This window comes from Thunnus thynnus, chromosome 3 (genome assembly GCF_963924715.1).
Source record: "Thunnus thynnus chromosome 3, fThuThy2.1, whole genome shotgun sequence".
Lineage (NCBI taxonomy): Eukaryota > Metazoa > Chordata > Actinopteri > Scombriformes > Scombridae > Thunnus > Thunnus thynnus.
Window position 1 is genome coordinate 527,270 of NC_089519.1, and position 16,578 is coordinate 543,847.

Genomic DNA, 16,578 nt, shown 5'->3' on the forward strand with positions numbered 1-16,578 from the left:
AACTTTTTCCAACTGTCTCTGTTGTGTCTGTTTGACCCTCAGATGCCCTCTTATTTCTTCTCTAAGGCAAGACCTCTCTTTCTCTCCTTTGCTAATCCCTTTTCAAATGCAACCTCACCTCACATGGTTTTCTCCTTACCCTTTTTTCTCTATTCAGTGCCTTTTTTTCTGCTGTTTCCCCTGTTTTTCTGTGCCAGTGCTTTGAGTGAGAATGCTGAAATGTTTTCAACTCACCACAAGGCACTCATAGTTAACTCGGTCTGAATTGTTTTTTATTCTAACCACTGCAGTTCAAAAACAGAGCACATTAGTGTCTACAGTTTGCATGATCACACCCACAACTGTTTTTCTCCTTTTCTCTTCAGTAGCTATACACTACAGGATTAAAGAAAAACAGTTTTTTACAAGCTGGCTACATTATCATGAGGACTAGTATGAAAAATAAAGGACTACCTTACTGTCTCATAAACATGATGAATCTATGTTTTCTGAATGCCTGCTTAGATTTCAATTGTCAAAATTCAGTAATGTAGTTAAACATTCAATCAGAGTATACTTTATTATCAGCCCACTTCTTCCCAATCGACTGTTTGGGGGGGGGGGGGGGGGGGGGGGGGGGGTAGTGGGCTGCTTGTTGGAGAAAATGATTTAATGTCATTTAACACCTCTGAACATTATGTCATTATGTGTTTACGCACTAACAACACAGATGATCACAGATGGTCCCACTGTGGGAATCTTGCCAGCATCCTTCCTTTTAGCACCAATCAAACCACACAAGGCGCAGTTATGCTGTTAGCCCATATATCAGCGGGTAATATGGTCTTCACACAAAGCATGTACAGTACTGCCATCCTGTTTAGTCTTTGGCAGTGATCTGGCCCCCCTACGTGGACAACCATTCCTGTCCCCACAGTGTCTCAAGGTCTGGTGGGAAAACAACAGTTGAAAAGCTGTAATTACAGTCTGAACGTCCCAGGCCAGAATGTATAATCCCCAGTCTGGAGCAGTGGAATGCAGAGCGAGCTGAGCTGAGCTCCCTGCTGTCTTTGATGTGAGGACTGGAGGGATCAGCACATAACGTTTGGTTTGGCCTGATTCTGCCAAGCCCCCCCCCCCCCTTTTTCCCCTCTCCTCTGGGATTTTTTTCCTCTCCTCTGTGGTCTCTGATGCTGAGCTGAAGAACTACAAATATGACCGCCTGATAAAGGGGAATTCAAGGTGTTTTGGTGGTTAGGCAGGCAGGGGTTTGGTATTGTAGGGATTTGTGAGGTAGGGTGATGTACAGCGTGAAATATGCGAGGGTTGAACTTTAGGTATCACTTGGCTTTTCCAGCTCTGTGCTGGATCCTTGTAAGAGCCCACCAACCTACCCACCAACCTATGGCAATTTCATGCCACACAGTTTTCTAGTATTTGAATCAACTTATGCAAGATCACAAACCTCAGAAAGCAGAACACTCTGCCCCCCCACATCGTCTCTCTCTGTCACTCTTCACCTCACACACTTAATAAAACCTCTTTCACATGCTGGATCCTCCCTATATGCACATTTTTTCCGAGCATTACTGTCTGAATTTTGCAAACTTTCTCACTGATCAGCTACAGTTTTTCCCTGGTCTTTTTCTTTTTCTTTTTCTTTTTCTTTTTCTTTTTCTTTTTCTTTTTCTTTTTCTTTTTTTTGCCTCTGTACACGTGCACATGCACCCAAGTCAGCGCTCTTTTTCTCCTTCTTTCACAACAATGTGTTCACCTCTACAAACTACTCTGCATCTCTCACAACTTCTGCCGTCTTCCCTTTTAGGTGAAGTGTGATCAGTACTGGCCGACGAGGGGCACGGAGACCTACGGCCTCATCCAGGTCACTCTGCTCGACACGGTGGAGCTGGCCACCTACTCTGTCAGGACTTTCGCTCTTTACAAGGTAACATGACGTGTGCACTGGACTGTAATGGGGTCTCGCACTTATGTATGTGTGTGTGTGTATTGATCTGATTAAATATTTATGCATACAAGTTTGTGTATTTGCACTTGTGGCCATGTCACAGCTGGGACATGCTTGTGCAGTTGCTCATATTTGTGACCCATCATGACAAACAGCCACATGAACACAGATCTTTTTTTCATTTTTTTTTTTCACTTTTTCGTGCATTATTGATTGATTGATTGATTCCAGTGAGATTTAACGTGGTTCATCACACAATCGTGGCCTTTTTTTTTTTCTTTGAATTATAAGTTGTAGAATTGAAAAAGTGCATTTTGATCAATTATTGTCTCACCAAGTATTGATCACCTGTCAGGTTCAGTGAAGCTACTGTACATTCATAGTGATTGGTTACACTGATGTGATAGCTGTGGATTGATGTTGTGCATTTAAAGGATTCTATATTTTTCTTATTGTCAACACATCTCATGAAAAGACCAAAATGAACAATGAATTGATCCCATTAATGTATATCTAAAGCCTGATATATCTTCACACATCAATGAGACTTCATACCATGAACATGAGCACTGAAGTTCATCTTCACTCATCCTGCTGCTGTAAATGCTCATTAGAGCACCTAATGTTCATGTTGTTCATCAACAAGTGCACTATTTACTCCTGTTTGAGAATCATTTGTTAAAAATGACAACAACCACCTGTTTTAGGAAACTATATATTATGACTTATTTAAATGATTTGTATCTTCAGTAGGTCAAATGTGACAGAGAATAACACCACCTTTATCCTTTAACATTCTGTCCGTCTGCTCATCCAGAGCGGTTCCAATGAGAAGCGTGAGGTTCGTCACTTCCAGTTCACGGCCTGGCCAGACCACGGGGTGCCTGAACACCCCACCCCCTTCCTGGCCTTCCTGCGCAGGGTCAAGGCCTGCAACCCTCCCGACGCAGGACCCATGGTTGTCCATTGCAGGTGTGTGTTTGTCCTCTGTTGGTTTAACTTCGACAGTTCTTTAATTCACTGGACCAAAATTATTCTTAAAATCGCCAAGAAAGACAATCCAGTAGTCTCTGACCAGAAAGAAAACATATTTGGTCCTTGGGTGGGTGTGTGTGTGTGTGCGTGTGCAAGCATGAAACACTTATGTGTTATTTTGGGTTTTACTTGGCTACATCATTTTCAAAAGCCATAGAGTCTGTGAAAATCAACAAGAGTCCAAGAGCACTTGTATAAAATCATTCACAGGTCCTGAACTGAAAAACTGAAATTAGATTGACCTTCCATTATGCAAACCCCAAACCATCCTCACTGGCTTCGACTGCCACATTCCTCCCGTAACAACCTCCATCATCTCTAAGGTTTAACAACAACAGCAGCCACCGTGCCGACCCTGTTTTCCATAAGTAGCGTTCACTGTTGACTATTTATCGTTTAAGCCGGTGGTAGATCTGGGTTCATAAGTTTATATTCAAATGAGCTGCTGTCTGAGCAGCAGGAGGCTCACGCATTGGTTGGTGGATGATTCTGGAAACTTGTCATTACAGTCTTGGCACAGTCTTGAGCTCCAAAGCTGGAATGAAGCTGCTATTTGCTCTTACCAGGGAGTGAAGAAGAGGTGGGAGGGAAGAAGATAGAGGGTAGCAGAGGGAAACGTGGATAAGAGGCTCTCGGGACAAAGAATTAGTGAGGTATAGATGTGGAGGAAGAGAGGGAAAGGAAGAAAAGGGGATTGAGACAATGATTGAGAGAAAGAGTTAGCGAGGGACTAGGAGTTAGAGGAGATGATATGTGCAGAATGAGAGAGAAGGTGAGGTCAAATCCAGGACACGCTGAATGGAAATGATGAATTAAAGAAAAGGAAAGGTGGAGAGAAAATGGAGTCTAAAAAAAAAAACCCTACCAATGTGAGAGTGAGAGAGTGCTGGGGCTGGTGTGAGCAGTTGTTTCGAAGGGTACTTAAAGAGAAGATAAAGAGGCAGAGCAATGAGGGTGGGAGGGGGTGAAAAGGTTGGCAGGAGAGGAGCTCTTCCTAATCTTCTGTAGCAGTCAGATGGAGTATCTAACAGGATTATCAGTCAAATTTAATTATCCCGGCAAGACTCCATCATAATGTGCCTTAACATATCAACCATCCCCTGTATCAAACAATGGACCCAATCCCATTCCAGCTCAACAACACACACACACACACACACACACTAGCCTGCATACACACACATACACACCGATATTAATTTAACCATATAAAGAGGTTTTTATTCACTGGCAGGAACTTGCTTGGTCAGGGTGTTTCACCATTTAGGTACTAGCACAGCAAAAATGTGAAGTGTTTGGGTGGGCAGCTAAATGTATTATATTTCAGGATTGTGTGTCGATAGGAGAGGATATCTTCCTAATGCCAGTGAGACGGTGATGCTGACTCATCGCTGATGTCAATTTTTACATCCTTTGTTGGAAATATTGCTGGCTGGCATCTTTGTGATACTTAGTTGATTAGGCACAGTATGTTAGAGCTTTTGCAATATGCAACAGTGCCAGATTTGGACCAAGTTCGAAGACACATCAGACACTCAGGAAAATGATATTTTCAACAATTCATACCCCAGGTTATATGAGAAAATTCACTTCACCATCTGCTAACCATTTCTCCCTCCTACCTTCGGCTCAGTGCTGGAGTCGGCCGCACAGGCTGCTTCATCGTGATCGACGCCATGACGGAGCGAATCAAGCACGAGAAGACCATCGACATCTACGGCCATGTCACGCTGATGCGCTCCCAGAGGAACTACATGGTCCAGACGGAGGACCAGTACATTTTCATCCACGATGCGCTGCTGGAGGCCGTGACCTGCGGGAACACCGAGGTCCCCGCTAGGAACCTGTACTCCTACATCCAAAGGCTGACGCAGATTGAACCTGGAGAGAATGTCACCGGCATGGAGCTGGAGTTCAAGGTGAGGACTCCTCACCGTGTCCCTGAAGGCTGTAAAATTAGGTCCGACTGATTTATGATGGTTCATAAAACGATTAACGATAGTACAGTAATGTGACACTTCGCTGGTCTCTGGGGAGTTACATTTTTCTTGCCCCTCCTCACACAGGAGGTCAGACCTCAGGGTCAGCTACAAAATAGCTTCCCTGAAGTTGGAACTGTAGATATTCAGAGCCTGCTCACAGACACTTCAGTGGAATAAATCAGTATAATGGTTTCTCTACCTACTGCACCACATAAAGAAAGTACAGTATATGGTGTGGTGTTTGGTATATAAAGCATCTGAGGCTTGAAGCTGGAGCTGTAAAACTTTTGTCAGCGTGTAAAGGTCTTGAAGTTCTAACTCTGTTAAAGCAGCTTTAATCCATATTTTTTATATACTAACAACGTATCAAATGTCAATGTGTAATATGAGAGGTGTTGCTCGTATCGATGAACCCTAAAGAGAATAATCAGCCGACTCTGCAGCTCCTCTCAGCTTTATGGATCTTTATAGTTTCAGCTTATTGTTTAAATTGAAAGAAAGAAATGAAATGAAAGAAAGCTCTCGAGATGGATTTCTAAACTAGCTGCTATAGTCAGACAGAGTCAGGTCACCTTTCTGTGTCTTAATGCCTGTGTGATGTCTAGGACCTCATCTCAAACAAAAGATATTTCTGACGTATCAATCTCACCTCAAGGTTCATTTAGTAGCTGTTCTGGAGCTTTGACTGCATCACACAGTCCATATCAGCAGATTGAGTTTCTCAATTACCTTACAAACTGTTCAAAACTGATGTTCAGACTTTACTTTTGAGTTCCTTCAACACTTATCACCCATGTTGACTTAAATGTTCAAAGTCTATTCTTGAGCTTGGAAACAGCAGTTTCTGGTCCATAGGAAGATATATATACCGTATATATGAGTCTGGAACCTTGATATTCTCTGACTATCTTTCCCAGGGCTGTTAGAGTTTTTTACAGTTTCAGCCCCCCTCTGAGAGTTTCATATAGTCAGGATGGATGGTTGGATTTGAAGGGGATTATGGGATTGCACCTTTTTGAATCCAAGGTAAGAGAGTTTTACTGAGGGGTTTAGAAAGCACCATAGATGTGGAAGTTCTATGAGCAGACACAGAAAGTAATGTAGGCCAGGAAGTTGCAGTTCATAATATAAAATCTTGTGGAAAGATCATTTGGGCGTTTTCAAGCGAAGCTAGAACACCGAACATAGACATCAAAACACAAGCAAGAGTGAGTACATAAGGGATTCAATGTGTTATTGAGTTCTGCTATTTTCATTTTATTCTAGCTGCTTTTATTTTGTTTACTCTGATGTGTACATCTCGCCAGACGAGTCCTCTGCAGACCTGTCTGGCCTGGCTGGGTGAAAAGAGAATCAGTTTGCCCATACAGGTATATATTGAAAGCAGGTGGCTTAAATTTTTCCTGGAATGGTTTATGTCTGCTCAGACGCTCGGAGGGCAAAGTAAACACAAAGCCACTCTAAGCAATCTCCTTCATCCTGTGCTCCGGCATTCCTGTTCTAATGGCAGCGGTCTCCCCAGAATGACAATGAACTGAGCACTCACTGAACTGTTTTCTCAGCCTTATGTTGATGTAAAACATATGCCGGGGTTGTCCTAGTCACCAGATTTCATCTCGGTTGAACACTTACACTTACGTTTTCGAGTGCCATCTGAAACAGCACTTTCCACCTTCGTCAACAAAACACCGAAAGGATGGAATTTCTCATGCCAGAGCGGCGTTGCATCCCTCAAATAAAATCACAGAAAGTTTAAGCCATGTGTGTGAGAAAAGAAGCTGTTCTGGCAGCTTTGGGTAATCCAACACTCTATTAAGATATTCTGTTTTTGTTTCCTTTCACAGTACGTTTACTGGATGAGTTCAAAGAGGTTGCCAACAGGGCATGATGTTATCCAAGCACAGATGGTGAAAATAATGGCATGTATCAAAGTAATAAAAAGTCTCGTGTGTGTGCCAGATTCTATTGATAAGACCGAGTCAAATTCAAACCAAATGACATAAAGAATTACCATTGTTGACACTGGAAACAGGGCTCAGAGTACCCAAATGAACTGGTGAACTTGTGGTTCGTGTGGGATTTTCCAGCTTGGTCTGTCTGAAAGAAAATAAGGTTCTGCTGTTTCTCCCACAGCGCTCCGGTAGCCACCGATAGCCCAGGCTCAGTTCATGAGACCCCATTGTTTCCCTCTCAAGTCTGCGGTTTCCCTCTGCCTATTCTCTGTTGTTCTGTCTTTCGTTTTACGCCATGTCAGCCAATGGTCAAGTGTGAGAGAGAGAGTGTACAACATGTGCCCTTGTCTGCCTGCCTGCACGGATCCATATGAACGTGTGTGTTCCAGGGTTTTTCCTTTTTTTTCATTAGTGAAGGATCAACTGTGGTTCACATATGTGCATTGAGACAGTGTGGGGCCTTGTGGTTTCCTGGCCCCGACTCTTGATTTTCTTCTTCCTCCTCTCGTTCATCTTATAATATTCCCTCTCCCGTTCCCTACCGCTGCCTTTGTCCCCCTATATCGCCTCGCTTTTGTTTATTCAATTGAAGATGTCTGACTAAATCTCCTCAGGCCTGCCGTGTCAAGCTGATTTTCTAATTCCTGTTGTCCAGTATGCCAGAGGAAAACCGAGCCTTGTGCTAAATACATTTGAATGAGGTTCTTGAGTCTGTCTGAACTTCCTTCCTTTAATCCATCCATCCCCTTCCTTCTCTCCTCTGTTTTTATTGTGTTTTGGCTGCTCTCACTAACACTACTTCTCAGTATCTTAAACTAAAATATTGATTTCTTTCCTATTCCAGCGTCTGGCCAGTGCCAAGGCCCACACATCGCGGTTCGTGAGTGCCAACCTGCCGTGCAACAAGTTCAAGAACCGGCTGGTGAATATCATGCCCTATGAGACCACTCGTGTGTGTCTGCAGCCAATCAGAGGAGTGGAGGGATCTGACTATATCAACGCCAGCTTCATTGATGGATACAGGTCAGAAAAAACTGAAATGAACATCTTTTATATTCTAATGTGCTCTTTAGGCCTTTACAGAGAATGTCACATTTGTTAAAAAATCTATTTATTTGTGTTTGTAGGCAGCAGAAGGCCTACATAGCAACCCAAGGCCCACTGGCTGAGACCACAGAGGACTACTGGAGGATGTTATGGGAACACAACTCCACCATAGTTGTCATGCTAACCAAACTGAGAGAAATGGGACGGGTACGCAAACACACACACACACACACACACACACACACACACACACACACACACACACACACACCAGTGTAAACAAGTACATGGTGTAGAGTATACTGTACATGTTATTTTGGATTTAGCCCTACTGGCAAGAACAACTCTAATTCTACTGGTGTTAGGGGTTGTAGATCTCATGAGCACCAAAGATGATTATGTGATTATAACCAGCGATCATAGCGGATATTTTGTGTCAGTAATTACAGCTTTAAACCAACTTTGTGACAAAAACTACAGAGAAATGATGTAATGAAACGGTGGGAAAGACTCAGGGAAAAATTCAACAAAGAGACAATAAAACTCTGTGAAACCGACTCTAATTAAGTTATTTTAGGTGAGCCGCAGATTTGAAACAATGGACTAAGTTTGAACCAGAATTTCACAAAGGAAATTGTTTTTGATTACGTCATCAGGTTTACCCAAGAATTACATACAATATTACACAATAGACTGTAATTAGAGCTTATTATCTTCAGTTTTCAAAGAAAATAATACTTATTATACATAATAATAGTATTATTGTAGTATCATGTTTGTTGCAATCAAAAATGTTTGATTTTGCAGCGATTTTGCAATTTGCAAAGTTTTATGTGATTTTTTTGCAGTAAAATTGTGGGACTTGGCAGAATTTACGAGTCAAGGAGAAAGTTGTGATTTTTTTAACTACTACCTGAAGAAGAAAGAGTCTTATGTAACCGAAAGACTTGCACAGTCTTTTGCAGTTATTTTTGTTGGCTTCGCTTTCTTCATCGTGTAATTTCACCAGAATCTGCAAAATCACATCAGTTGTTTTGATTAGACTGACAGATCGAAGTGCAACGACTGGCGGCCTAATTCTCATGATAAGACCACATTTCCCATAAACCCTGTCACTTCCTGTTTTGCTGTTTTTTCCGGTTAACCAGCGTGGGGTTTGTTTTGATGACGAGAGGGGAGGTTGAAGAGCCTCGTTAATTATAAATGAGTTATTTTTGTTGATTAAGCAAGTTTTGTTTGGAAAGGTTGACTGTGTGCCGTAATGACTCGGTCGTATACAATATTAATACCAAATAGAGAATATTAATGGACTTCATTCTCATAGCAAGGTGTGGACATTAAATTGATGATGATGTATTGATGTCAAAATCTTCCTAGTAGCACTATTAATGCGGAGAAATCGCTGGAATTTTGCAAAATTGCAAATACTGCAGAGATCGGTTGAATTTGCACTAATTATTGCAATCACAAGATTGCTGTTTCCTGGAGGGACTGCTTTCTGTTAACAGAAGCAAATTCTGAGCTGTCCTCAACAGGAAAGAGCCTTGTGCACTGTGAACTCTAATGAACAGCATCCTCTTGTAGCAGGACACCAAACTTGTTTATGTGTTTGAAAAAACTGTGGTTAAGTATGTATGTATGTAAGTATGGATATTTTGAACAAGGAATATAATGAACACAATGTCAGGCATCACTCAGACAAGGGTAGAACATTGAGAATGACCTCAACACAGTGACAGTAAGAGAAATTGAGTGATATGAGTTATATTTCATGAGCCTCATCTGGCACAAGATTATCGACTAGTGAATAATGAATTTCACAAGTCAGAAAGACATTTTCATGATAAAGTATCCAGAAATTGTTCTCCTTACACACTGAATCTATCAGATGTGATGTAGAGCTCTGAACAGAGGCTTCTGTACTGTCCTCCTGCAGGAGAAGTGTCACCAGTACTGGCCTGCAGAGCGCTCAGCCAGGTACCAGTACTTTGTGGTGGATCCCATGGCCGAGTACAACATGCCCCAGTACATCCTCCGAGAGTTCAAAGTCACCGACGCCAGGGTGAGTCTGTTCGTCATCGTTTGTATCATTATTGAACTGTTTCTAGGTTTTTAAAGAATAAATAACACACTCTCTTCCTCCAGGATGGCCAATCACGGACAGTTCGCCAATTCCAGTTCACTGATTGGCCAGAACAAGGAGTGCCAAAGTCAGGGGAGGGATTCATTGATTTCATTGGTCAAGTGCACAAAACTAAAGAACAGTTTGGCCAGGATGGGCCAATTACTGTGCATTGCAGGTAAGACCCATCTGTTGATTTGCTCATTCATTCACTTCAGTTCAATTTAAATTCAGTTCAGATGTGAATATTTTCTGGTTTCTTTAGTATCATAATATACAAAATATCTTTGGATTTTGGGCTTTTAGTCGGGACAAAAGAGGAGATTTGAGGACATTAACGTGGGCTTTTGGAAATAGTGATCAACATTTTTCACCATTTTATAGACCAAACGACTAATCAATTAATCGAGAAAATAATCAACAGGTTAATTGATAATGAAAATAATGATTAGCTGCAGCCCTACATGAGTGCAGTTTATTATTTATATAACTAAAAGTGCTACAGTGCTCAATGTATTCAGCTCTAAATATGTTTCCACCTGTCCAACACCAGTGCTGGAGTTGGGAGAACTGGTGTGTTCATCACCCTGAGCATCGTGCTGGAGAGGATGAGGTACGAGGGAGTGGTGGACATCTTCCAGACTGTCAAGATGCTGCGCACCCAGAGACCTGCCACCGTTCAAACAGAGGTGAGCTTCCCCGACTCTTCTTTCTCTTAGCAAAAACTCCCCGATGCATTTTCTGTCTCTCTCATTAATTCATCTGCCTCCCTGCAGGACCAGTACCAGTTCTGCTACCGGGCCAGTCTGGAGTACCTGGGAAGCTTTGATCACTATGCAACATAAACCCAGTGGCCGTCTCTCACACCACATCCTACCTAGTGCACTTTTCTTAGGTTCGCATGCAGCCTGAATAAATGCACTAGGCTGCGATGTGTCTCTGAAGATATCGCCACCACATGCAGAGTGAAGGGGGACCATCGGCTTATCCCGTACCCAGAAACAGCACCTCTAACTGAGCCATAGCAACCTGCTTGACAAGGGTGTTTCCTTCCACCCTCAGCCCAAACACACCCATTGGTCAGTCTGAAGAAGCAACTTCAACCACTGTTCCAATCAGAATACTTGATCAAAAATAGATTTTATTTGTTTAAGTGCTTTTGTGAGCACCCAGATTGCTTTACATTGTTTGGGTGTGGAACTCTCACCTCGTCCACCACCAGTGTAGCATCACCAACCTAAATACAGGACCCGGCTACAGTATTTAGCTGTCACAGGACATTTTGATTTTTCTATCTTTAGACTGTCTAGAAAGGAGTCTACAAATCCATCATATGGAAGCCTCGTGGACTGAAAGAACTGGGACTTTTGAGCACCAGAGATTTTGCCAACAGGAGACTGAAAACACAGAGCACACAGTATTAAAGACAAAGAACACACATTCAAATGAGAAAGACACCGACAAGTGTTTTTTTTTTCTGTTTTGTTTTGGAAACAGACTCTCGTTTCCTGTGAATGAAAAAGAAGGTATTTCTACCATACAGTAATAAAAACCACCAGTTCAACCTTATGCTTCACAATTTAGGATAAGGGAAATTTGAGAGAACTTAAAATGCATACCACAAAGTCAAACATTCATTTAGTTTTTTAGAAAAGTATCTATGTGACTATCTTGTTTTTTAAAACTGGGTATTCCTTATGGCACGTTCACTCTTCTTTTTTTTTGACTTTGTCTCCACTGACCATACACAGGCAAAAAGTTGTGGTTTCTTTTTTTTGTTTGTTTGGTTGGTTGTTTGTTTTTGTTTTGGGTTTTTTTTTTTTTGAGTAATCCAATGAGCTGTAGCGATTTGTTTTTAAAGTGATGCGGTACTGTTTTAAAGTGTACAATCAAATCTGTTGTGGGAAATGTTCACAGTTCTATGAAAAAAAAACGCCACCATTGAGTGTCACTCTCCTGTATTCTCTACCCACTCTCGTTTCTTAAAAACACAAACACACCCGCATGCACACAGGACTCTCAACCTCATTTCTATCTGGCCTACCACGTCAGAGACTCGAGGACGGCCATTTTTTGCATTTCAAGGGGCCACAGAGGTACACAGTATTAACCCCGCTGCTATCGGATAGTCCCCAGAATAACCCCGCCAAGTTGTTCATGTGCAAGTTGAGCAAAAGCCACATAGATCACAACTACAGAGAGTATGCACAGAAAGCAAAATAGTATTTATGTGTCCAAATAAGCTTCACAAAGATTTCTCAAGCAGGGAGCGAGAAAGGGATGTAGAAAAGCAAAGCAAATGGAACGATTTTCTCACTGGAATGCTCACCTCTGACTTTTCTCTCTGTCTGATTCAGTGTGCAATAAGTAGATGTATGATATATTTTTGTGTCAAGTCACTAACTGCAATTATATGCCATTATGATGATGATGATATTGATGATGGTGCATCATTTTCCAGACACAAGGATGTTACAATTGATATGGTTCCCGCCACCGTTAAATGTGTCCAAACAGAGGAATGACCTCTGACCTCCTAGGAAGTAGATCTTTTATCATGCCACAGTTCTAGTAGATGATGTCATCCCTCTGTGTGTCACGGCAACCAACGAATGATCGAACTCATATTTCAACAGCATCTAATAAGTATTTTGATTTTAGATTTCTAGTGCCTTATATTACACGCCTATTTTGATAAAGTTACTTTAAAGGGTTTTTTGTGTATTTTATGTATGTATGCTTGTATGTATGTGAATTGAATGTCTGTGTATATTATTTTATCATGTTACAGTATGTGAAAGTATCTTGTGCATTCTGTTTTTGGCAGTGAAATTTTGTATGGACGGCTCTGTGTAGGCTGAATAGTTGTACTCATCACTTTCAAACCCAGCAACAACATCATCATATCTCTTTTAATCAAAAAAAAAAAAAAATCTTATCATACCTGAAACTCAACTACAGACAAAAAAAATGTGGTTTCAAAATAGGTTATTAGCTGGATGCTCTGATCATTTTGAACAGAAAAAAAAAAGTTTCTATGTCGACAGCTTTCCGTCTTTTCTTCCTGGGACACTTGCACAAGCTTTGTGTATATACTCTTTCATGGAGACTTCAGTTTGCCTGCCATGAAATTTTGGCCACTTTCACAACTTTGGCGCCGACTGTGAGCTGGCTCAGACAAGTCATACTTACTCAGCTATGTAGAAATCTATATAAAGCTGAACAGCAGTGGCTTTCTGTGTCAGTTTGAAGAAAAAGCAAAGTAACGAACCGTATGGATATGGAAACATATCCCACCTGAAGCCCTTCAACTACAATCAGTCAAACTGGTCATCCGTGTTTTGATGTTCATCATCCTGTTCTGATGTCTACAGTTATATATTTTTCCTTTAATGACAAAGGCTGAGAGAAGTTCAGGTGCTACGTCTCCAACGACACAGAACCTGCATCATCTTTTTTTTTTTGTATCACCATTAACGCTTGACCATATAAGGGATTGTTGACAGTTTTCCACCATCTTACAGTAACCCTGTTGTCGTTTTTTTGTATGCATGGTACCACTTTTGAGATGCCCCCTTGGTCGCACCTGTTATGGGAAGACTTGCACTTTCTCTCTTTGTACTATGCACTAATACTAGTATCCTATTATCTCTGAAAGCCCCGCCCCCAAAAGAAGTTTTACTTGAACTCAGTACAGATGGACCCTGTAATGCTCACATGGTTGTGTATATGTAAATAACACAAAACACTGAGAGTAATTGAAATTCATAAATAAATAAATGAAGGATTAAGGTAAAGAGTGAATAAAAATCTATCAGATATACAGAGTGATATAATAAAAGGATGCACCTGAAATCACAGTTTATGGCACCGCAGTAAGTGCAATACATCACATTGTGGATTTGTTGTACCACAAAAGAGAAGTTTCACAAAAAAAGTGTTCTATTTTACCCCCAATGTATCATGTAGATGGATAAAACTGGAGTTTATAAATTGTATAAAAATGAAAATATGGTGTGTTACTTGGATCAGTTACCTCCAATTGGTCTGTAAATGTAAACTTTTTTTTTTTGGTTTGTTTTCTGCTCCGAGTCAACAAGTGCTTTTTATTTTCTTACATTGGTTCTCGGAGCGCGTGAAAACCGAAAAACAGGACTGTATGGATTTCTGTTCTTTGTCGACACAAGTTTCATTTGTTACAAATAAACTCAAGTGAAATAATTGCTATTGCTTTTGTTTTGTGGATCAGTACTTAACATTCAACCTGTTTGGAATAACAGGTATAATAAATTACATAATGCCAAAAAGTAACTTGTGACAGTGTCAACTATCAAAAACAACTGTTATTATTTGATAATGAACACCAGCTTGACATGTAAATGTTGGTGCTTCTTTTTTTGCTTCCTTTACTCATTTAAAAAATATTGTGGACGTTTCTGAAAGTTAATTTTCATGTTTTATAATTACAAAATTCTACAATGAAAAGAGTATTTTCACAAGGGGATAAAAAGTGCTAGTCAACATTTACTTGGTCGCAGATCTGACACAAGCCTGGACGTCAGTTAAACAGCAACTGTAAATACCCCCCCACTCCACTCTGCCTCCACCTGACCTGGATTGCTTCCTGTGTGGGTGGAGCCTCTGTGAGCCGTCTCACCTGTGGCAATCCCTTTCTGAACAAAGAGGCAAAGCTTATGTGGATGCCTTTTTCTTTCAATAGTTTGAACTATGAAATATCTGTAAGTTTGATTTGTTTAATAGTTTCAGATGGCAGTCTGAATTTACCAGCCGATTAAGTTTCAACCCTCAGCTATGGTCACAAGCTTTGGGTAGTAACCAGAAGAATGAGATCGCCGATACAAGTGGCCAAAATTAGTTTCCTCCATAGGTTGGGTGGACTCACTCATCGAAATAGGAACTCAGATGCCAGGAGGGAGCTCAGAATAGAGCTTCTGCTCTTTTGCGTCAAAAGGAGCCAACAAAGGTGCTGCGGGCATCTGATGAGGATCCCTCCAAGACATCAGGGTATGTTCAAATAGGAGGAAACCGCAGGGTAGATCCAAAACACACTGAAGGGATTATAAATCTAGTTTGGCAAAGCCTCAGGATCCCCCAGGAGGGATGCTGCTGGACGTTGCTGGGGAGAGGGACATCTGGACTACCTTGCTTAGCCTGCTACCACCGCAAACCAGTCCCAGATAAAGGGAGGAAAATTGATGGATGGATCAATTTATTGTAATCAAACAGTATCAGACCTGCAACGATTAATCAATTAAACGATTAGTTGATCAACAGAAAATGTATTGGCAACTATTTTAATAATCAAATAATCACATTTCTCTGTAAAAATGCCAATGGTTTGCTTGTTATTTGGGCAGCTGTGGCTCAGGAGGCAGAGCGGGTCGTCCACTAATCAGAAGATCGGCGGTTCGATTCCCAGCTCCTCCAGTCCGCATGTCAGTGTGTCCTTGAGCAAGATACTTAACCCCAAATCACTCCTGATGGCTGTTCCATCAGTGTGTGAATGATAAGATTTCCTCTGACGGGCAGGTTGGGACCTTGCATGGTAGCCATTCAGCGTGTGAATGTGTGTGAACGGGTGAGTGTGATTTGTAGTGTAAAAGTGCTTTGAGTGGTCAGAAGACTAGAAAGGTGCTACACAAGTACAGTCCATTTACCATTTGTTAGAGAAATGTGATGTCATACTTTCTAGTAAACTGAATCTCTTTTGGTTTTGGACTGTTGGATAAAACAAGAAATTTGAAGACATGATCTTAAACCGTGGAAAATTATAACATGCAGTTTTTGTAATTTTCTGATATTTTATAAACCAAACGATTCATCAATTTGAGAAAATTGAGAGAAAAAAAATTGAGAAAATAATCATCAGATTAAATAATATTGAATTTGGTAGTTGCAGCCATAAACAGTATTAAAATGTTCTTTTTGTCTATTTCTTTTGGTTTATTTCCTTTCATCTGTTGTCAGACAACCGACTCAAACTATTCCTTAACAGAATGAAACTGAACCCTTTAAATTGAAGCCTTTGTCCTAACAAACGAGTCATTGAGTTGATCGTCATTCTTGGAGCCAGACTAGCCTTAGGATAGGAGTATTTAACCACAGTATACAGCAGCTCAGACGGTGGAAAGTTGAGCCATGTCTGACAATGTAGACCTGAGCCCGTCTGAGTCTGAGATGTCCTAAAATGGTCATTGTACAGATAGGAAACCTGTCTGATTGTGCCACCCTCAGACCATACTTTACATGTTTGCCCTGCAAGTGGTGAGAAGCTAAGAATGGCATCATCTCTATTTTTCTCTATTTTAATTCCAGCATTTTTCATCCAGCAATTTTCAGTAACTATGTTTTTGGCCGTGTAATGAGCATTCCAGCCTCACAGGGCTGTGTGGCTATAAACTTTTCGTCTTGTTAAATCCATATTGGGAAACAGATTCAGGCTACAGTCTGCAGTGAGTAGAGAGCTGCGGCTGA

At 41.1% G+C, this 16,578-nt stretch overlaps 1 protein-coding gene across 3 annotated transcripts in view; it reads left to right on the forward strand.

Moving 5' to 3' along the window:
* The window catches only part of ptprdb (protein tyrosine phosphatase receptor type Db), a 151,176-nt gene extending 136,872 nt beyond the window's left edge, over window positions 1–14,304 (forward strand). For all 3 annotated transcript variants that reach the window (XM_067578525.1, XM_067578531.1, XM_067578539.1), the window contains 9 exons: window positions 1,805–1,924; window positions 2,763–2,917; window positions 4,614–4,899; window positions 7,759–7,937; window positions 8,042–8,168; window positions 9,898–10,023; window positions 10,107–10,261; window positions 10,637–10,772; window positions 10,860–14,304. In XM_067578525.1, the coding sequence (XP_067434626.1) occupies window positions 1,805–1,924; window positions 2,763–2,917; window positions 4,614–4,899; window positions 7,759–7,937; window positions 8,042–8,168; window positions 9,898–10,023; window positions 10,107–10,261; window positions 10,637–10,772; window positions 10,860–10,928 (1,353 nt within the window). In that variant the 3' untranslated portion in view covers window positions 10,929–14,304. The remainder of the gene's footprint in view (window positions 1–1,804; window positions 1,925–2,762; window positions 2,918–4,613; window positions 4,900–7,758; window positions 7,938–8,041; window positions 8,169–9,897; window positions 10,024–10,106; window positions 10,262–10,636; window positions 10,773–10,859) is intronic.
* Window positions 14,305–16,578: the final 2,274 nt, after the last annotated feature.